Consider the following 23,298-nt stretch of genomic DNA (forward strand, 5'->3'; position numbering starts at 1 on the left):
TACCATGGTTGATGGTACCGAAAGCAACTGAGAGACCAATGGGTCTTCTGAATATTTTTTTAATGATAGCAGCAGACACCTGCCCAGCTTGATAAACTGCTTTTGAAATGATCATGTATGGAGTTGCTATGGTTGGAGGGAGGGGAGCCAGAAGTGTGCCTCCCTTGAGGATGTGAGACTAAAAGCCCCTCTATCTCTGGAAAGTGGAAGCCATCCCAATGCCAACTATAGCTTTTGTAGTTCAACATGTCCCTGCTGGGAGCATGCTTTACCTAATTACATCAGCATCTACAGCTCCCTGCAGCACGATGAACTATTTTAACATCCATTTCCAGAGGCATGACTCTATTACACTAATTATATTCCTGTATACTTCAAACCCTTCTAAATGCTATTTTCCCTCCATGAATTAAGATGTCTTTGAAAACAAAGATAGAAGCAACCATAAAATGCCCTAAAGTGGTTGCCTACTTTGTCCTATAAATTTAAAATTTCTGCTTTAGGTAAATTCTGTGCTACAGTGCCAAGATGCCTCACTGTGAGGAGAAGCAGTAAAAGGGTTGAGGCATATAATTTTTTAAAAAATACTCTGTATCTACCACCAAGATGCATATGTGATGTTTCATGTATGTGTATCTGCCAAAGAGATGTGTGTGCACTTGTCAATCTTCTCTGATGTTGCTTATCCATTAGGCATGTTGGGCAACTGAATCTTCTTGCAACCTGTGGACTTGCAACCAGTTTCTGGTGCTGTTAAAACTGGTTGTGTCCTCTTGCAGATAAGAGCATGCCCATTCTTTTACATGCTATATTCAGGCTTTTGTGGAATAATGGGATCCTTAATTGTTGCTACATTTTTGAAGGACCTAAAATTAGCTTGCTAGCCCACTAGATAGTGTTTGGGTTTTTATGTTGGGGTGGCAGTCAGTTATCAAACTTTTTGTTTATGATCTGTCTGATAAGTATGTGTAGATACACTCAAATTTGTCATCTGAGATTTTAAAGAACTCAGGCTTGAAAACTATTGCAAGGATAGCAAACAGAGAACATCATAGAAATGCATGTGCTGCATTTCTGCAGCACTGAAGTGACCTCCCTGTGGTGCAGGCCTGGCCTGGGCAGCGTCTATGGAGGTCCTGGGCTGCCCAGATAACAAGACTCCACTCTTGGCCTCTCTAATGTGGTCCAAAGGAAAGCAGAGCAATACATTTTGCACCAGCTGGGCTTGCAGGAGTTGCCAGAAGGAGACATACCATGTGTGGTATGTGCAGTGCCATATATCAACTTATTTGTAGAAGTCTCATATGTGGACTTATCAGAAGGTGAACGGCACCAAATATTTTACAGTTGCGACATCTGTAGTTCTACAACAACATGTTTCTAAACCATAGGGATTTTCTAAGCATTGCATTGCATGGTCCATTAGTTAAATTCTGGGGGTGGGGCACATGGAAAAACTAAATTGAGAAAGCTAAATATAAAGAATCCTATAATGTAGTTCCTTCTGAAGCCATGGTCCTGCAAGCTACATAATGTACCTACAAGCAAGCAAGGACTTGCGCACTTCCGTGTATGTGACGAACCTGCAAATTGTTAGAGGGACTGAGCCTCTAGAGAAGAAATAAAGGTGTGCCCATCAGAATCTTGCTTTGTTTAACTTTTCTATTGCAATAATCAAATCTGCTTGCAGATTTGTGACTTTTTCCAAAGGTGGAAGTTTTTAAAGCCAAATAAATATGACTGTTGTATCTTTGCATAGGAAGAGACCAAATATGTGTACATGGGTGGGTGAGGCAGGATGTTCTGTGCAACATTCACAAGAACAGACACTTGACAGTTTGCTTGCAATTGTACTATACTAAAACAAGTCATGTGATTTATTTCTTTTTGTTCTCAGGAGCCATAGCAAATATATCTTAATTTGTTTTGCTTTGATGTTTTATGCCCTTCCCATGTTCTAAAAGATGAATGTCATGGTTTCTGAAATGAACATTCTTTGAAGAACTGACTAAATGTTGTCTGTTTTGATCCTCGTCTCTTTAAAGATGCTTTGTTACAGCAAGTCACTGTTATGGCAGTGCTCAAAGCCCCACAGATGTTAATTTCATGAAGCAAAAGTATTTTGTTTTTTACTTGGATATATAATGATATGCTGGCAACCCAGGCTCTGAATTTAAAACCTCACATTATACAACTAGAGAATCCAAATTATCCCAGTACTGTATACTGCAGAAGGCATTGCATACATTTACACAATTTGCAACCTTTGTCAGTCCAATTTATTTAGGGTTTTCTTACAGAATTTAGTGGGGGAGGAGATTCAGTTTTTATAAAGGACTGATAGGGGGTGAACCAGGGTGGCTAGATGCAAAACAGGAAGTGGAAAGTGCAGCAGGTGCATTGGAATTTCACTTGTTGCTGAAATTCCCTCTCCTATCACAGCAAGCACAGAAGCCCTCTCCTCTTTTTTACCTGCCCACACTAGTGAAAAGCCACATAGCAGCAGTGAGGTTGATGGTTGTAGCTTCATAGAGACAACACGAAATGGAATGGGATGCTTCTGGGGTTCTAGGTCATGTGGCCACTATGATTAAGAACTTCCATTACACTTAACTGGATGGAACCAGTGACTCTTAAGCTCTTTTCCCTCTATGGCAGCAGTCTGTAGTTTCTAAAAGGAAGACTGGGATAAGGTGAATGGAAACACTTTTTCTCTCTCAGGAGTGGGATGCAAGGACATGGGGAATCTCCACAGGGATTTCAGGAGTCTTAGCTTTTTTCAAAAGTGGAAAAATAGGCTGAAAGGATGATGAGGTAACATAGGTGTGGAGGCAGACAGAAATTAGGGTAGCATACCAAAGGGAAATATTCACTCAGTTAGTATCTGAACCTCACACAGACTTTCCTTGATACATTAGCAGATATTGCAAATATGTTCTCAGTTTTTTCCTCCACAATTTTGTATACTAAGAATTTGTTGGTTTGTGGGGTTTTTTTTAAAGTTGTACTTAAAGCTGAATTTTTTATTTCAGCTATTAGATTTCTCAGCTTGCTTAACAGTTAGATCCTATGCATCCTTTCTCAGAAGCTTCACTGTGTTCCGTGGTACTTACTCCTGTCGATTGCAAACCATTTATACAGATTACAGGCTAATAACTTAAAGTGTCTCAGCTTCAAACTTCAAAATAATACTTTACCAATAAGAAAACGCCACATATTGGTAGGATAACTTGTAAAATCAATTTGGAAAATATATTTGGAAACTGCGTCATTCTTATTAGCAAGTGATCACCCCCACACCCCAACAGTTGTGTCAGGGGGACTCCCTACAGGGACCCTCCCCCAGTCATCTTGACCAGCACTTCGCCAATTGACAGCGCTAGCAGCGGGTCAGGAGGAGGGAATGAGGAATGGAGAGGAGTGGAGAGGGGACTCTCAGAAGTGTCGGAGCCAAGGCACCGGCCCAGCTGGTCAGAGGAGGAAGGACAGCGCAGCGAGGTGCTGGAGCCTCTGCAACGCTCCAGCCAAAGGACAGGAGAAGGAACGCAGCCCCTTCCGGTGCCCAAATTGAGGCGCGCGCCCACACACAGGGCTGGGGGGGGCGGCGGTTTGGGGTGCCCAGGCTTTTATGCTGGTCCAAGACGCAGCGGAAGCCATTGCCGGATTCTGAATCAGACTAGGCAGTCATGTTTTCTTATGTCTCTGCACTGTAAATAATATGCACAATAAAGCTCTTAAAGACAGAGCAGACTGGAGCGTCTTTACTCGAGAGTAGCCGCAACAATCCCCTGACAAGTTGTTTTCTAAGCCTGAATATTTTCAAGTCTTAGAAGCAAGCCAAGACTATTTTCCTCTTCTTGACTGCATAATTTAACTGCTGATTAAGTGGGAGTGTCATTTGAGTGTGACAAAACTTTTTATTTTTGTTATGCTAAGGGAAAGTATGATGAAATATACTTTTGATAAAAAAAACCTTCCCTCGGTACAATTTGTTTTAGTCTTATAAGGAACAGCGGGGGAATTCCTATCTGAAGTTCATAAATCTATTGTGAGCACTGCAGTTGTAACTGGCGCAGAGCTGAAATTTTATGTGGTTTGATTTTGATTTTTTTAATCTGAAAAGCGGACTTTTGAAGAGTGCAATAATCTAATTGTTGCAGCGGTGAGAAGAATGTGGTTCTTTCTTGTGTGATGTGGGGAGTTGTTTAAGCACATAGGGATTGGCGAGGTTGGCTTCTTCCACGGGCGCAAGCCCAGGGGGGTGCAAAAATCGGGCCTCTCCACGCCTATACTGCTCCTTGCCAAGGGTGCAAAGGAGTCTAGGTACACTTCTGGTTATAAGTAATAGGTTCTTATCTTTGAAGATCGTTTGTAAGCTTATATGCAGAGTGCGGGACCCTGTCTCTCGACCCAGACTGAAGTGACTTGGCTGCTACCTACTTTTCACCTGTGCTCCATCATGATCCTCAGAATATGCTGAGAGCACTTGCCTATTTGTAGCCTCGATAAATCAAACGTGAATGAAGGAGTGTGCTCAGTGACCTGTTTCTACCTATGGAATACTCTGCTTTTGGCAGAGCTAATGCCTAAAATACTAGAGGAAACAAATACATGGTTTTAGTTTAACAGAATAATAATAAGAAAACACAAAAAGAACACCTATACCTGTAAATAATAGCTAGAACTTACAGGTACAAAAAAACACCCCAATGCAATGTCTCAGTTTCAATTTAAATTTGCTTAGACTTTATTGTAGTTGCAGAATGACTTTTATTATAGTTTCTCTTCTGTGTGCCTTGCATAGACTGCAGAAATATTGCAGGTGAAGTGGATAATTAATTTCACCAATGTGCATCTCCTGAAGACTCCAGAAACTAATACATGAGCATCATTTCAGTCCCATCAGCATCCTACATCTCTGCAACTGTTATAATAATAAAATACTGTAATGGTGGTTTTATTCAGTGAGGTGTTTATCCAGTTTGTGATGAAAGGGGTGCCATACTGTAGGTCTTTCAAGATACAAATTGGTCAACATATTTCCTGGGAAATGTTTTGGGCCAGCAATTCTTCTTGGCAGCTGTTGTTGTTTGTTGTTTAGTCGTTTAGTCGTGTCCGACTCTTCGTGACCCCATGGACCATAGCACGCCAGGCACTCCTGTCTTGCACTGCCTCCCGCAGTTTGGTCAAACTCATGTTCGTAGCTTCGAGAACACTGTCCAACCATCTCGTCCTCTGTCGTCCCCTTCTCCTAGTGCCCTCAATCTTTCCCAACATCAGGGTCTTTTCCAAGGATTCTTCTCTTCTCATGAGGTGGCCAAAGTACTGGAGCCTCAGATTTAGGATCTGTCCTTCCAGTGAGCACTCAGGGCTGATTTCCTTAAGAATGGATAGGTTTGATCTTCTTGCAGTCCATGGGACTCTCAAGAGTCTCCTCCAGCACCATAATTCAAAAGCATCAATTCTTCTTGGCAGCTACAGTTTACTTTTTTTAAAGTCTAGAATTAATTCTACAGATGGGAGTGCCATGGAGAAAGGCATGGCTGCCTGCCTGAACAGGTGCACTCCACACTACAGCATTTTGTTGCAGGTCTCGCTCAGCGGCAGAGCCTCATGCTCCACCACTGGGGGCAGAGAGCCAGCGCACTGCCCCCAGTGACGTGGCGCATGTTCGGGGGCGGGGTGCGTGTTTTGGGGGCGGGCAGCAATAACAATTACATTGAACCTTGAGGTGTATGCAGCATCTGAAAGAAAGTACAACTGTGTTCTTGCAAGAGTTAACCAGAGATAGTACCTACTGCTACATTCCTCCACGTCTGGTGTTGGTGTCAGGGGAGGCAAGGATGGCATCTGATGTCCTCTTTCCTTGCCTCTGTCAGTGGATGGAGAGAGTAGTTCCATGCAAGCCAACATCAGCTACTGCCTGTGCTCCCCCTGCTGCTGGTATCCAGAGAAAAGACTCTGAAATTTGGTGTTATGGGGTGAGGAAGGGTTCTGGAGGTTTGGGAATGTCCTCCCCACCTTCTGCTGTTTACCTCATTAGTTACTTCACCCAATTTTCTTTCATTTGAATTAGACATTCATTTAGGAAGAAATATATAGTTAGTTCTTAAGAAAGTTACAAAGGTTCTTCGTAACTTTCTTTATTCCCTCTAAGCTGCTTGACCTTTAAAATGTTAAAGACAGCAAGGAACTTGAGCAAGCTTGTAAAATATATTTATCTGGATTCCTTTCTGCTGAAGATATTGTTGCTGGCTGGATTTTAGAATCCTTTGATCCTTCGTAGTGTATGTGGTGAACAAGAACATAGTGTTACAATGAGATGATCTTATTCTACACATCTTGAAGAAATAATGCTGTTTCTCCCCTGCATTGTGAGGGCACTGCATTTACTTGTCTTCATATTCATATAAGGAAAACAGTTGCATCAAATCTATACTATGTTTGTTTGATTGTTTGTTTGATTTATATACCACCCTTCATCAGAAGATCTCAAGGCAGTTCACATGATAAAAATACAGGATAACAACACAAAATAAATAGTTAAAACAATAACACACACACACACACACACACACACACACACACACACACACACCAAACACAAACACATTTAAAAGGCTGTAGAATATTAATCAGCCAAAGGCCTGGTTGAAGAGGAACGTTTTTGCGTGTGGAGACCCTCTATCCCAGGCCTAGAAATAAATTCAGACATGACTCATATTTTTGGTTTGGTTTTTGGAAGAATTTAGGCCACAACTTTATTGATTACAAATCAAGTGAGTGGTTGCATAGGCTCTGGTTCGACTAGCTACCTAGGGTAGCACTGACTCAGGGCGCACCTGGAGTCAGCAGCCAGGTACACACCTGGGACGGGGATACCCGACTGGCGTGAGCCAACCGAGCCCTGATTCCTCCACATGTGCCCAGAACACTGGACTAGGGCAACCCCGCTTGAGGGAATACCAACCATCGGTCCAATGGATTCCTTTAAGAGGGATGCCTGGATATATATAGAGTGGTAAGGGATCATTCCACCCTATCAGCATGAACCAGAGCCTATCCGCCAACCTTACAAGTTGTGACGAATTGCTAAGCGGCAGGCAAAACCCAAATGGCAACAGCCAATCAGCCAAGATGGGAAAATTCCTGCCATGCCCCTGCACCAATGGCAGACGACACATGATGGCATAGCAAGGTCAAGTGAAAGCCCTAAATTAGGGAGCGGTGGGCGGGTGTTCCGATGCAATTCAACTGGAGAAGGAGGGTCTCTTTGGTTGAGTGCAGCGCTTAAATACTGGTCCATCTGTCTCCTTTGATTGACATGCCCTCAGCCCAATTGCACCCCATCAGATAGGGTGTTGTGGCTGCTCCAATTGCCCCGCCCCAACCCCTAGACCTGGTCTGCTGGGACCCACCGCAACACGCGCCCTCTCTTGCAGGGAGGACCCGATTTACTTGACACCCAAAGATGTGTAATGAAGGCGCCAGACGAACTTCTCTGGGGAGAGCATTCCACAAACAGGGTACCACCACAGAAAACGCCCGTTCTCATGTTGCCACCCCACCCCCCAGACTACTCATAGAGGAGGCACACAAGGAAGGGCCTCAGATGATGATTACAGAGTCTGAGTCGGTTCATATAGAAAGAGGCGGGTTTTGAGATACTGTGGTCCTGAGCTGTTTAAGGCTTTGTAGGTTAAAACTAGCACTTTGAATTAGGCCCAGAATTTGCAGCCAGTGCAATCAGACCCAGATCGTCATAATATGCTTAAACCATCTTGCAGAATTCTGCACCAGCTGAAGTTTCCAAACCATCTTCAGAGCCAGCCCTATGTATAACACATTGCAGTCATCTAACCTAGAGTTTACCAAAGCATAGATAACAGAAGATTGAGCAGCTCTTATTGTTTATTGTCTTCTGTGATACAGTCACTTTTATAAACTCATTCAGTGTCATGCAGACATAGAATTTCTCATATTAAGAAAGGCTTCAATTTAGATGCGCAGGAAAATAAAAAGGTGATTTCCCTATTAGCAAAGGGAGCAATAGCCCCCCCCCCCATTTTCAAAGTACCTGTCATTATAAACATTCAAACAACTTCAACAGCAACTGAATATATGAGACTGCAGAACACATAAATCTGTGGTATTTTCTCTGACTGGTGGCAGCATCTGAGATCCTTGCCAGGAACTGAACCTCAGATCTTACGCACAGATTTTGTGTGCTCTTCCAGTGCACAGCGTCCACTACCAATTCTCTCGGCAATAGCAAATAGCATGGCTAAGAATCGTGAGAACATTTCATTGAGCACAGCTTCCCTGTCCCACCCATTTTATTACAGCCCTCATATGAACACATATTGCCACTGTGCCACTTTCAAGTATTATGCACAGTAATTGCAAGAAATGCAGTTTTTCCACGACATTTTTGTTTTACTCTTTTTTTCCATACTCCCAATTCACGTCAAGCAGTCCTCATTTGTTGGCCTTATTGTGAGTGATGTCCTGAAATATTGTGTGGTGTACTTTCTTGTATGAATAACATCATACATTCCTGTCATGTCTAATCAGCAGTAAGTCCTCTTGAATTTAGTGGGGTGGGGCTTATGATCAGGTAAGTGAGGTTGTGATTGCAGCCTATGTCCTTATCTCTACCTGAATGTATTTTAATTTAGGAACACTCTTAAGTGTGTGTGTGTGCGTGCGTGCATGTGCGTGCCCCTGTGTGTGCGTGAGTGATCTTTATTATTTCTGTGACCAAGTCTTCATTTAACCCATTTTCTGTTGCAGTCATCTTTATCAAACAGTGATATCATCTTTGTGAAGCTGCATGCCCCTTGGGAAGTACTGGGAAAATATGCAGAACTTATGAATGTAAGAATGCCTTTCAGGTAGGTCTAGTTATATCTTTGGGCTTTCCATTCCGTTTTTTAAAGCTAATATAAACAGTGAAAGTGAAATGCATATGATTGTTATTTTCTTCTTAATGGGCTACAATTTTGATTCAGTTTCAATTTTAAATTTAGGTGGTATATAGCAGTGCCACTATTTTCATGGGGGTGTTCTGTCCTTAGGCCCTTTAACCCCTTCAATGCTGGAGCCCCCTGCCTACTCGTGCCCTGCTGTTTTTTAAATGGAAAAACAATCTTTGAAAACAATGGAAAGTCGAGACGATCCAGGTACGTACGGCAGCACAGAAAAGTGCATGCCTGTTGAACGTATCTGGCATATCCAACACCAGTAGCCTGCCAGTATGTATGCTGCCTTGCTAGAGGGGGGGAAATCACTTTAATACTTAAGCATCTACTACAAAGAAAAAGTTTTAAAATGAAGAAGATAAATACATTTCATGACTTTTACAAAACAAAAAAACAAAAAACCAACAACCACAGAGCTAAAATATTGTATAATACTAATGGCCAAATTAACTTCAAAATGTCATTTAAGAAAATTTTGGTACATTTGGCTATATATGAACTTTAAATATATATAAACATGCATTTTAATGTATTTTTAAATCTTACACCTGCTTTATATTATATTGCTTAGAGAAAAAACTTAGAATAATGTTTGTTTGGCGTATACTAATTAACATATTCAAACAGCCTAACTCTTCTTTAACCTATATAGATTTACATTAGTGTAAGTCTGTAGAATGAAATGTTGGTGTTCTTAATTTGCAGAGTGTATACACTGAAAGAAAAATACGAGTTCAGAATTTGCTGAGCAATCACAATCTGTGACCAGCTTTCTCAGATTCTAGGCAACTCTTGATGTCTCCTTCAAGAGCTGTTATGAAAGTCTGCTCTTTTAGCTATTAACTCCCTCGCCAGAGCTTAACAAGTTGGAGAGATCAAAGCTATTTCAGTGTGGATTCACTTTTCAAGATAAGGCACACTCTTCTGAAGTCTTCTTAATCCATATTTTAAATCTCAAAAGGAAAACTAAAATTTCTCAAACTGTACTATGATTATAAACACAATGCGGCTTGTCCAGGTGAGTGCAGTTTGCCACTTTCCAGGCTGTGCAAAGAAAATTTTAAGCCCCTCCTGTGACATCACAAAGGCTCCCCATATGGATGAGTTGTGGCCATGAGCTCTGTCCTGCCACACTGCATCTTTTCTCTTGCAAGGGGTTCTCCAAACAAAAATGCCCAGGTGCTTTCTGTTTGCTTTGAGGGTCTTATTGTGGTCACAGGTTTCATTATTGAAAGCGTGGTGCGCACTCAATTTTGGGTAACATCTCATGGCACCCATAGCCAGGGCTCTTTAAGCAGCCATTATGAACTTTCTCTGCCAATATATTTTCTTTATTACTGGTACTGCTGCATTTTGTAAATTAAATACATTAATGCATATTAAGCAAATAAGAATCACCTTGCTGGATTTAACCAAGGTCTATCGGATCCAGCATTCTGTTTCCAACAATGACCAGCCAGATAATTCTGGGCGAGATATCAAAAGGATACAAAAGTAATGGCTATACCCTACTGCTCCCTCACCCCACCAACTCTGCTACTTGAAAGTATACCAGTTCTGAACATGGAGGTCCTGATTAGTTACCATGGGGTAATGAGTTTGCCTAATCTTCTTAAAAAGATAAAAGTCACCTTGTATAGATGACCAAATGTGGGGTTAACAATTGCATGGAGTGGATATATGGGAGTGTTCTCATTTATCTTCCTCCCAGCTTCTGCACATTGCTAGGCTCTTCTGCATAGAGCCTATGAAACTGCATTCCATGTGGAAGGGCTGGTGGTCATATGAAGTTTCGGCAGGACCAATGGTTATGATCCCAGCTCTCACCCCCAGAATTGATTATCTCTGCATTTGGATACCATACATATTATGGTAGGGAATTACATATTTTATGAGTAAGTGCTTCCTTTCATTGACAAAAGACCAGAACTATCAAAAAGCAAAAGCACCTCCCCCCCACACACCAGTGAGGGGGAACCTGTGCTCCCCTCCCCCCGATGCTGTTGGATTGCAACTCCCAACATCTTTGCTTCGTGTACTATCTGTGCAATATTGTTAAAGCAGGATGGGTATCAGGAAAGAGCCATTTTCAGATCAAATGTGCATTCTAGCCAACATAGCTTCACATTCACACAAGATAAAACAAATGCAAAAACTAACTTATATTTCATTTGACTAATCCCAGGGTGGGCAGACAGTAGAACTGGATCTACTGGTATGGCCAGGGTAGATCACCAGCAAGAATTTCTGACTCCCAAGAGCAGCAACAAAATGCAGATCTAAATTATAACAGCTGAAATGAAGATAGTTCAGAGTAACCAGGAATTGAATTTTTGTGTAGAAGGACCATGAGCTCTGTTTACTTCTGGTACTCAAGACTAATTCCTGGGTTCATATTTATCAAATCTAAGTATATGCCCTTTAAACCATGCTCCACTTGGTGTATCTTGGAGGTTCTGGTAAAAATTGAAGTAGATCCCACAAGCCTGAAGTCTGCCCACCCTTTTATCTAAGGGGAAAGCACTTACTAAACACACAACTAATGCTTCTGTACCACATGCATGTCACCTCTTAGAGGAGAACTGCATCACTGTCACTAACACTAGCAAGACCTAGAGATGTGCTGCATGTAAAGTTATGGCAATTTCCCAGTGCCAGGGTTTGCCTAGCCTGAGTATTAATTGCTGTATGTTCCCCAGTTTGAAGCACATGCGGTTTATCAAATGCTGTCTTTAACCATTCAGTTATTGATGTTGAAATCACTGCGTTAAATTTATTTATATTTGCATTTGCCTCCCAAAAAGCTGCCATCAGTTTCCAGGATCCTTTTGAGAGGAAAAAAGGCCCCTTTCTTCACGCATGAACATAAGCGGAAGAAAGAAGAGTAAGGGGAACAAAAACATGTTTCCTCAAGTTCCATCATACCTGACACTTTTGTGGGTTTCTGTGATGGTTCTGTCTGTTAATCTCTCTCTTTAGTTTCTTCCTCCACCTCTTACAGGCTTCTATCTTCAATCTCCTTTCCTTCCTTGCTAGTTCATACTGTAACTGACGATGGGTTTTCTTCTCGACTGGCTTCATTTTTGCTGTTCTTCCAGGAGAAAAATCTATTACCTGCATCGCCGGTACAAGTTCCTGAACAGGTTAGTGATGTTTTTCCTTCATCAGAAGATGACCATGGTTGATGTAAAACTTCAACCACAGGAGGGGAGGGGGAATCAAAATTATCCACTGTTGTTTCTGCATTTTCTCCATTTTTTGTGGATAGTTGAATTGTTGTTGGCTTCAAGGCATTACTGTCATCTCGTGGTTTGTTCTAACATGTATGTTCCACTTGAAAAGGCTCTTAGGACCAAAGACACCATTAGTGCAATTGGAAAATTGAATTGAACAGATGTTTTGTTAGAGTAAAAAAGCATGGGGATCCAATCCAGCCATACACAATATACATTTAAATCACATTTACCCCCCCCCCTCAAAGAGTTTACCCCTCATATAGTTATAATTCTGAGCACCCTTAACAAACTACAGCTCTCAGGATTCTTTGGAGAAAATAATGTGCTTTAAATGTATGGTGTGTAGACAGCCCATAACTTAAGAGTATAGGGCACTTTAAGTCCCAATGTGGTTGGAGGCCCCACAGCTTTTTGCCTTGTGAGAAAAGATCCCTTTGGTACCTCTGCAAATGCATCTTGCATCTGGCAGTTTCCCCCACAGTTAGAGGATGAAAGGACTAGCAGATAAAAGCAGGGTGAATCATTGAAACCAAACAAAAGCAGGCAGAATAAATATAGAAAATGTAAGTAAGTGCAAGATAAAGCTCATAATGAAGGTTTTGTGAGCAGTCTGTTAACCATAAGCACACAAATCTTCCACAGTGATATGCATTAGGGAAGTAAATAATTATAGTTTTGTTCTCCATATTAATGAATTGGTAATCATCAGAACATACTTCTTATATGTATCATAGCTTGAACTTAATGGGTCTATTTTATATTTATTAATCTTGGATGTATTGGGTTCCAGATTTCGAACTAACATTCCAGGGGGAAGTTTGAGAAATAGTTAGCTTAGAGATCAATTCAAAGAGCTTTTAACACTGTGTGAAGTAACTATGTTTTAACATAATAAAAGTGTCATGAGTCACCTGGAAGTGTCTTTGAGGGGGGGGGGAGTCAGACCTGGAGGAAGAGTGGGAGGAACCTGGGGAGTGTCCCAGTGGAGTGGGGGTAATAGATTCCAAATCCCAAAAGATGTCCCTTCCCTGGTAGGGTCCTAATGGGTTAGGGTAGGGGTCAGCAACCTTTTTCACTATATATATTTTTTTGGGGGGTGAACAAATTCCTATATCCCACAAATAACCCAGAGATGCATTTTAAATAAAAGCACACATTCTACTCATGTAAAAACACCAGGCAGGCCCCACAAATAACCCAGACATGGGCGTAGCCAGCGAGGGGCAGGGGGACAGCTGCCCCCCCCCGAAGCAAAAAAAATTACCGTATTTTACGGACCATAACCACACTTTTTCCCTCCAAAAATTGAAGGGGGAAAGTCGCTGCGGATTATGGAAATTGGGCTGTTTCCGCTCCCTCCACAGCTGCAGCCAGCGACAGGAACGGGGGGGGGGGGGGAGAAACAGCCCGAAATCGGGCTGTTTTTGCCCCCTCCAAGGCTGCAGCCAATGACAGGATGGAACGTGGGAGGGGGGAGGAGCAGCCTGAGCTGGGGTGGGGGCGGACGGGAGCTCCATCCATCCTTCCTTCCCCCCTCTTTCTTCCTTTTTCTCCCTCCCTTCTCTCTCTCTCTCATCCCTTCCTTCCTTCCTTCCTTCCTTCCTTCCTTCCTTCCTTCCTTCCTTCCTTCCTTCCTTCCTTCTTTCTCTTCCCTCCCTCCCTCCTTCCTTCCCTCTCTCTTCCCCTCTCTTGCCCCCCCCCCCGTTTTGATCCTGGATATTACCTTCCTCCTTCTCTCATAGCTAAGTATTGGCTTGGTAGCTGTTGTGAGAGTAGCTCAGTGTGTGTGGTGTGTGTGTGTGTGTGTGTTTTAATTTTTATTATTGCTCTGCAGTCTTTGCCCTATCTCCACAGAGTATTGTGTGCTGGCTGCTTGCTTTCATTGGAGATGGCCGGTCGCTGTCTCCTCCACTGCCTCTTTTGTTTACTTGAGTCTGGGGGATTCCCTGCCTGCGGGAATTCCTTGCCAGCAGTTGCCCTGTCCTCTGGGTCATTGCTGGGGGGGGGTGTTGGAGCTATTGAGGGGAACACTAGTATTTCAGCCTCCTTTATTTTTTGATTCCTACATCTTTTAAGCAACTGTGCACATATTCAGAACTGGCAATTCATTGGGAGGAGATCTCCCCACATTTTTAATTTTTAAGTTGCTATTGGAGTTTAAGTTGATTTTAGTTTTTTCCTAACCATGAAGCATCTTTTTATCACACCTTTAGCTATACTTTTTACCGTTTTTTCTTCCCACACTTGTGTTACCATTGCAGTATTATTATTACTTTTACTTTTTAACTTCATTAAAAGAAAAAACCCTTTCCCCCTCTCCCCAATATCAACACTTCTACATCACTATTATCATCCCATCTCCCACCTTTAATACATACTCCCCCCTTCATTTTATACACCAAATCCCCCTTTACTCATCTCCTCCTTATCATCCTCACCTACCCCACTTCTCACCCCCCCACTCCCACTTTTGTCACTGTTGTTTGACTGCTGGTTGGCCTGCCTTAAATTGAAACCTGCTTGTCTCACTGTTTTTGAGAGGGGAGCCTTTCCTCCCTCCCCCCCTTTCTTAAAAAAAAATAATAAAAAAAATACTGCGGTAGAAGGCTGGGTGGAACAAAGCTGGGAAGCTGTTAAATATCTGGGAGACTGAAGCAGGAGACCGTGGTGGGCACACACAAAAAAAATGCAAGGGGAAGAGGGGGTCAACCCAATGCATTTTAAACCTCCTCTCAAGGAGTGGGAGTGAGGGGAGAGGTGGGCTGAAGAGGGCCACGAGGAGGCACAGGCCCAACCCGTTGGAGGAAGGCCTGAGCCCAGAGTCCCACTGGGAAAGACCTCTGGGTTTTGCCTTTTTTTCCCCCCTTTTAAAATATTTTTTTTAAAAATAATAAGTTAAATAATTAGTTTTTGGTTTATTAAATACAGTTATATATTGCAATTATACATGTTTGTTATTTAAACTATAAATATCGTGAAATTATGGGTTTTTTCTCGAAGTGTCACACCACCCGAGTTATGCTCAGTTTTTTGGCGAATTTTGACACACCAAGCTCAAAAGGTTGCCCATCACTGATCTATATTATATTCCCCCTGGTGCTTCATTTTAATTTAATTTTGACATCTAAGCAAAGATCTACATCCCCACCCCCCTTCTTCCTATCTTGCTTTTCTGCTGCGTTGGTGGTTGTGTTTTAATTTTTGTTTCCCCTCCCGTTTTTCCTTGTATATAATAACATTTTGGTTTCATTCGCCTTTTCTGTTCTGAAATGTCACAACCTGAACGACCATGGCTTGCCTCCCCCCCTAGTTTTGATCCTGGGTACACCCCTGAACCCAAAGATTCATTTTAAATAAAAGCACACATTCTACTCATATAGAAGTGGGTGAGGGTGTGGAGATCTGCCCCCAATAGAGGCTTAGGCAAACTTTCAGAAGTGCCTCCCATTACCTCTTTTCCAGACACGTCCCCCACAGCTGCCTTCCCCTGTTACACCTGGGAGTAAACCTGATGCTGAACTGGTATTCACCCCACCTCTGTCTCCAACCTCACCTATTTAGCCCACAAGGATTGCCCATTTGCTTGCCATGCTAAATGCTGTGCCTAACCCATTCTTTAAAAGGAATGTGCAGGGGGCCTATTACTTTTTAGTTCAGTGTTTTAGCTTGTGCTTAGCTAATGTTGTTGTTGTTTAGTCGTTTAGTCGTGTCCGACTCTTCGTGACCCCATGGACCATAGCACGCCAGGCACTCCTGTCTTCCACTGCCTCCCGCAGTTCGGTCAAACCCATGTCCGTAGCCTCGAGAACACTGTCCAACCATCTCGTCCTCTGTCGTCCCCTTCTCCTAGTGCCCTCAATCTTTCCCAACATCAGGGTCTTTTCCAAGGATTCTTCTCTTCTCATGAGGTGGCCAAAGTATTGGAGCCTCAGCTTCACGATCTGTCCTTCCAGGGAGCAATCAGGGCTGATTTCCTTAAGAATGGATAGGTTTGATCTTCTAGCAGTCCATGGGACTCTCAAGAGTCTCCTCCAGCACCATAATTCAAAAGCATCAATTCTTCGGCGATCAGCCTTCTTTATGGTCCAGCTCTCACTTCCATACATCACTACTGGGAAAACCATAGCTTTAACTATACGGACCTTTGTCGGCAAGGTGATGTCTCTGCTTTTTAAGATGCTGTCTAGGTTTGTCATTGCTTTTCTCCCAAGAAGCAGGCGTCTTTTAATTTCGTGACTGCTGTCACCATCTGCAGTGATCAAGGAGCCCAAGAAAGTAAAATCTCTCACTGCCTCCATTTCTTCCCCTTCTATTTGCCAGGAGGTGATGGGACCAGTGGCCATGATCTTGGTTTTTTTGATGTTGAGCTTCAGACCATATTTTGCGCTCTCCTCTTTCACCCTCATTAAAAGGTTCTTTAATTCCTCCTCACTTTCTGCCATCAAGGTTGTGTCATCTGCATATCTGAGGTTGTTGATATTTCTTCCGGCAATCTTAATTCCTGCTTGGGATTCATCTAGTCCAGCCTTTCGCATGATGAATTCTGCATATAAGTTAAATAAGCAGGGAGACAATATACAACCTTGTCGTACTCCTTTCCCAATTTTGAACCAATCGGTTGTTCCATATCCAGTTCTAACTGTAGCTTCTTGTCCCACATAGAGATTTCTCAGGAGACAGATGAGGTGATCAGGCACTCCCATTTCTTTAAGAACTTGCCATAGTTTGCTGTGGTCGACACAGTCAAAGGCTTTTGCATAGTCAATGAAGCAGAAGTAGACGTTTTTCTGGAACTCTCTAGCTTTCTCCATAATCCAGCGCATGTTTGCTATTTGGTCTCTGGTTCCTCTGCCCTTTCGAAATCCAGCTTGCACTTCTGGGAGTTCTCGGTCCACATACTGCCTAAGCCTGCCTTGTAGAATTTTAAGCATAACCTTGCTAGCGTGTGAAATGAGGGCAATTGTGCGGTAGTTGGAGCATTCTTTGGCACTGCCCTTTTTTGGAATTGGGATGTAGACTGATCTTCTCCAATCCTCTGGCCATTGCTGAGTTTTCCAAACTTGCTGGCATATTGGGTGTAGCACCTTAACAGCATCATCTTTTAAAATTTTAAATAGTTCAGCTGGAATATCATCACTTCCACTGGCCTTGTTATTAGCAGTGCTTTCTAAGGCCCATTTGACTTCACTCTCCAAGATGTCTGGCTCAAGGTCAGCAACCACACTACCTGGGGTGTACGAGACCTCCATATCTTTCTGGTATAATTCCTCTGTGTATTCTTGCCACCTCTTCTTGATAATGTAACTTCTCATAGATCCTTGCAACCTGTGGCTGCCTTACGTACTGTTCTAACCTGAAAATAAAAGACTTTGACCTGTTTATATAGTATTCATTCTGATTTGTTTGTAGGGAGGTTAGGCAAAATTGGCTGTTTTAATCAGTATCCGTTTTTATTTGTTTGCAGGGAAGTTAGATAACATTGCCTCAAAGGAAGTGTTATCTCACATTTCCTAGTGCAGTTTCCTGTTATTTTCCTTACTGCAAAAAACCCAATCTTTTGAGTAAGCAGGTTTGTACAAGACCTTCAAATCAACTACAATTGTACAAGCTGAATTGGCCAGTATGTGATTGAATTCCACCCCCAAAATAGCAACAGTCTGAGGAAAAAAGAGATGACTATTGATGAGGTGAAATGTAGGTGGTCAGGCCTTCAAGGCAGCAACTCAGAGCGGCAGTGAACAGGGCCAGACATAGACCTCTCTATTTCTGATAACTAGTTTAAGCAGGATTAGATATGCTACCTAGGAACAACCAATCAAGGCAAGGTAATAGATACTAAAGCTTGAACAGTTACTAATGCAGGGGCTAGCTTGCAATATAACAACACATTGCCCAAACTAAATAAGAAATCCACTGTGCATGCCAAAAGCTGTGGATGCCCCTAGTTCTTTGAATCCCAGCCGTTGCATTCCTGTTCTACAATTAATAATGGAAATAGCTAGTTGGGCTCGGTTGTCACATTACTTGAAGCCTATAAATGGCTCACAGTTTGATCGTAGTTCCTGACCTAGTTTAGATCATGCATGTGTAAGCTTCTTTGGAGCCTTATTCATCCTACTACATTATCCACCCTTTGATTACATGGATATCATAAAGCAAAACTATATTTCGTTTATTTGCTCCAGGTAAAGTAGGGTTGCCATATTTCAAAAAGTGAAAATCTAGACACAAAATGATATATATATATATATATATGTGTGTGTGTGTGTGTGTGTGTGTGTGTGTAATTTTCCAAAAACAACACTGCCGACATGGGTTGTCTTTTGTAGTATGCCTAGTGCTAACTTTGTCATGCAGCAGAACTTGCTTCAGCCAGCCCCATGCTAAATGAAGTGTTTGAATGAAATATATAATATAGTGTTTGAATGAAATATATCAGTGTTTCCCAACTGGTGGAAAATATATCAGTGTTTCCAGAGCCAGCTGCTGGAAGGCGGCCGACACGCAGTCCTCGCACGCGCGCAGCTCGCCCGCGCCGTCCAGCGACAACCCCGGCCCGGCGGCCAGGTCGCGCTCCAGCAGCGCCAGCTCGCGGCGGACGAAGGCGGACTCTTCCGGCGTCGCCGAGCCCCGCAGCTGCGGCGCCGCGCCCAGCGCCAGGGAGCACAGCGACTGCAGGAAGCCCGTGGGCTCCAGGCACTGCGAAAAGAGCGCCATCCGCAGGCCGACGCGGGGACGGGAGCCTGCAAAGAGAGGGCGGAGAGAGAGAGAGAGAGAGAGAGGCGGGGGTTAGGGAGGCACAGAGAGAGAGGCGGGCAAGAAGGGGAGCCCCCGAATGGATTTAAGAAACTATCTTAAACAGCCAAAATTGAAGATCCCAGCTGCTGGATCGGGCCCATGGCCCATGTCATCAGCAGCCTATCACTGAAAGGGCTCTGAGATCATCTAGCCCAACCCCCTGCCTGCAATGCATCTGTGTCAGGAGAGCCACCGTTCAACCTCTGGCTACAAACCTCCATGTAACTAAAAAGACTCTTAATTTGGCTCTCACTTTTTAATTTTAGGATTAGGAATTAATGGGGGTCCTTGTCACAATAGCGGCTCGATGAGGGGTCCTCGAGAAAATTTTGTTGGGAACCCCTGAAATATATAATAACCTCAGGTCAGACTCCTTGCCTAGCACTGCTTACTCTGATGGGCATTAGCTGCCCAGGATCTGAGTTAGAGGGTTTTTGGCTCATGTAGGCAAATTGGTTTGTATGTACATGTGGGAGTGCACAATTCTCCCTTTGTACGTACTTCTCCTTAAATTATTCAGTGAATGTTTTAGCTGAATATGCTTCAGCACATGAATATTGAATGGCACTTCATGATAGGCTACAACGCCTGCAATCCCTGTTCACTGGCCATGTCTGCTGGGGTTGATGGAAGTTGCAGGCCACGTTGACTAGGCCTGTCATAAGGTGTAGGACAGGCATAGGCAAACTCAGCCCTCCAGATGTTTTGGGACTACAACTCTCACCATCCTTGACCACTGGTCCTGTTAGCTAGGGATGGTGGGAGTTGTAGTCTCAAAACATCTGGAGGGCCGAGTGTGCCTATGCCTGGTGTAGGAGCTCTCAGCCCAGGGTGAGTTTTCCCACTCCTACTCTACATGAAAAGTGCCATCAGCAAGGAATTGTCATTACAGAACTGAGGTACTGGGGTAGGGGGATTCTACTCAAGGATGCCTTTTTCAGCGACACCTCCATATCATGTAGTGAATATATTTATTTATTCATTTTCTTACTTATGTGTTCAGTTTCTTACCAGATTCACCTTCAACAAGAGGGGTTGCCTTATGTGGTTTCAGACCATGCCCTTATTAGAGCAATTTTACTAGGAAGTTAAGATGGTATTTTTAGCATCTTCTTCCCAGAACAATAGGAGATGCACATAGCAAAGAACTTACCAGTGAATTTGTGTTCTATGAATTACATGGGAGCAGTGGTGCTTTTTGCCCTATTATATCACAGCTATCCTTCCTGGCAGCAACACCATTTCCTGTAGAGGTCTTATTGACACTAGGAACAGTGTCCCACAAAAGAACCAATATCAACAGGGCATACTGGGTTATGTTGACTATATGGCTCAATGAGTTTGTGCAGTCTCAGTTCTGGCCAAAATAGACATTACTCAGGAGATTAGTGGTGGTTGGGGTGGGAGATGCATGACGTACCTTCCTCTTTTTCCCGTGCCCCATATCTGTTGCCCTATAAAAGGAGGGGGAAGCCTTTACTTTGATGCAAACAAAATATCAAACTAGAAAACACCTATGGCTGCTTTTCATTTAAAATAGATATATCAGGAAACTATTTGCATACTTGCTATTTGCATATTGCCTTAAACACAAGCTGCAGACACAGGTGGCCTTGTGCCAGATTCGCAATCCCTAAAGAAATCTCCATGTGGATACAATGCCTGTTTGTTTCTTTTGCCATTATGTTGTCAGTCTTTGACTTCTGTTTATTTCCACCTGTTGGAAAGGAGATTATTAAATCTAAGAACCGGCAGTGCTTCCAGCTCTTGTGGTGTGTGATTTGTCTTCAGAGAGTCCATAAATTCTGCAGCGTATATCAAGACAGTGTTGCTGAAACAAATTGACAGAGCAGCTTTTTAAAGGAGCACCCTCTGTGAGACATGAGTGGGTGGCAAATGGAAGCAAAACGATTAATTTCTCTAAAGTTCTGCTGCCAGAGCTTTCTATCCTTAGTATAGTTTTGGCAATTAAGGTGTAAATTTAGATTAAACCAGCTAAAAATGAAATTGGCAAGAGCCTATTTGGCCTTCATTGATACTTGCAGCATTGTAGCAAGTGCTTCTGTTCTGTCAGGAAGGGCATTAGAGACAGTAACAGCAGCAAATACTGTTCTGTTGGCATCCTGCTTGTTCATAATAAGTCCCCTGAGTAGTATTTTGCGTGAAAGCAGACCTTCCTTCCTGGGCTAATAAAGGTTTCGGCTTTTGAGAAAGTTGTGTTCCTTGGAGAAAACAATTCTCATGGTCCAAGTTCTCTATTTCAATTCCCAGGAGTCAGTTACCACTTCCTTGCCACAATCTCCAAACCCCTGAGCCTCTGATTCGAATTCTAGGGTGGTAAAGAGATGCAAATAAGCGCTTTACGACCCTGAGAGGTGGGTCCACGGAATCCTCTTTTGCTGTCTGTAGTGAATCAAACAGGACTAAGCTAGTCTGATAATGAGCACTCTGATTTTGTAGATCACACACAATTAAAACTAATTGGTTCTACTGTACTTTATACAATTCTGTTCTAGAAACTGTTTTAAAGCATTTTCACTTTTCTTTTCAAACAAAAGTATTCCCAGAACACCATACAGATCAATTAAAAAACATGACACAACAAGCACTTTATACAAGTACTTTCTGAAAAATCCTTGTATGTAGCTTCCCCATAAATTTGTGTTGTCCATACGAGTATGATTGTATGTATAAAGAAAATACCCACCTCGGTTTTAACGTTTAGCTTTATGTTTCCTTTTGTCTTGCCTTTCACATGCTACAGAATCGAGAAACAATTAAGCAGGTTTCGAGGATGGTTACCTAGAAAGCCAATGAGGTTGGACAAGGAAAGGCTGCCAGACCTGGAGGAGAATGACTGCTACACTGCCCCATTCAGTCAGCAAAGGATCCATCAGTGAGTGTTGTAAGGAAGACAAATTTTGAGATGAACTAATACTGTATACAGTTTATCTTGGGGATAGCAGCATATTAGTAAGGATGGACCCCTACTGAACTGCTTGAAATTTTGCTCAAATGCTGCAGTTGCGGCCCTTTGCATCATTTCCTCTAGCTGACTGGGTGAGGCACAGCCCTGTGGTAGGGGCCTCTGATGGACCCATTTGAACTTGGGTTGAGGCAGGCAGTTCACCACTCGGCCCAGCCGTGGGAATTCGGCTGGCTGCATGTGTGCTCTGCTGCCAGGTAGAACGGCCGAACATGAGGGGCCACAACCACTGCCCACCCCCAGAATGGGGTAAGTGGCCATTGCAGCCGTTTCATCATTTCCTGAAGACTTCATCTACTAGTTGACAAATTAAAAAGGGTATGTGAATGCACCATAGCTATATTGTTTCTGCTTGAAATAGTTTATTATTTTTGTTTAATTCATTTCATTTTGTCTTGCTTTTCTGCATGAAATGTGCTCATAACTTTGTAGAAACAGAACAACAATTCCAATTCAATTATAAAAAAAATAAAATGGCATAAAAATAATTAAAACAGCAGCAGACTTGAGGATGCTTTTAAAGTTCGGATAAGAATAATTTTATTATTTACACCCCACCCATCTGGGTTTGCATCACAGTTAAAATCTGTATTTTGTACTGCATCCCTAAACCAACTATTTAAGACACAAACTTAATGTAACTCTTAGCCTTGCCCAAAAAGTATTTAAAAATCAATCTATCTTCATGTTGTATATGCACAAAGTCTGCTTACATGAACAGATAATGCTTATATGAAATTCTTTTGATATGGATGGAATTTTCTAAAAATCTTGATGTTGAGCTTTTCTGCATGGATCCCCCCCCCCTAAATTCCCATCTCATTGCTTAATCTGAATGAGAATTTCCCCCAATACAATCCTTCCATATTATGTTAATAATAATAATAATAAAATAATAATAATAATAATAATAATAATAATAATAATAATACAGCTGAAAATATTAGGAAGAACTTTCTGACTGTAAGAGCTGTTTGACAGTAGAATGGACTCCCTTGGGAGCTGATGGACTCTCCTTCCTTGGAGGATTTTAAGCAGAGGTTAGATGGCCACCTATCATGCATGATTTAATTGAGATACCTGCATCCCAAGGAGTTGGAGTAGATGACCCTTGGGGTCCCTTCCAACTCTACAATTCTATGAGTCTATATATAGTCATGAAGGGACAAAAAACAACTCTAACACTAGACTGAGTTTTAAATTACTTTATCCCTGGAGGTTTTAGGAGTGCATGTGACTTTCAGAATGCTAATAATTAATAACAGACAAAAAAGGTGGTATGTTTTGTTTCCTAGTA

At 42.5% G+C, this 23,298-nt stretch overlaps 1 protein-coding gene across 1 annotated transcript in view; it reads left to right on the forward strand.

The window, feature by feature from the left end:
* ANO4 (anoctamin 4) overlaps positions 1-23,298 on the forward strand; it is a 124,980-nt gene that overhangs the window by 56,440 nt on the left and 45,242 nt on the right. Inside the window, exons 6-8 of the mRNA XM_060279725.1 lie at positions 8,794-8,894; positions 12,080-12,124; positions 21,780-21,911. Of these exons, the coding sequence (XP_060135708.1) occupies positions 8,794-8,894; positions 12,080-12,124; positions 21,780-21,911 (278 nt within the window). The remainder of the gene's footprint in view (positions 1-8,793; positions 8,895-12,079; positions 12,125-21,779; positions 21,912-23,298) is intronic.

The sequence above is a fragment of the Zootoca vivipara genome, chromosome 10 (assembly GCF_963506605.1).
Source record: "Zootoca vivipara chromosome 10, rZooViv1.1, whole genome shotgun sequence".
Taxonomy (NCBI): domain Eukaryota; kingdom Metazoa; phylum Chordata; class Lepidosauria; order Squamata; family Lacertidae; genus Zootoca; species Zootoca vivipara.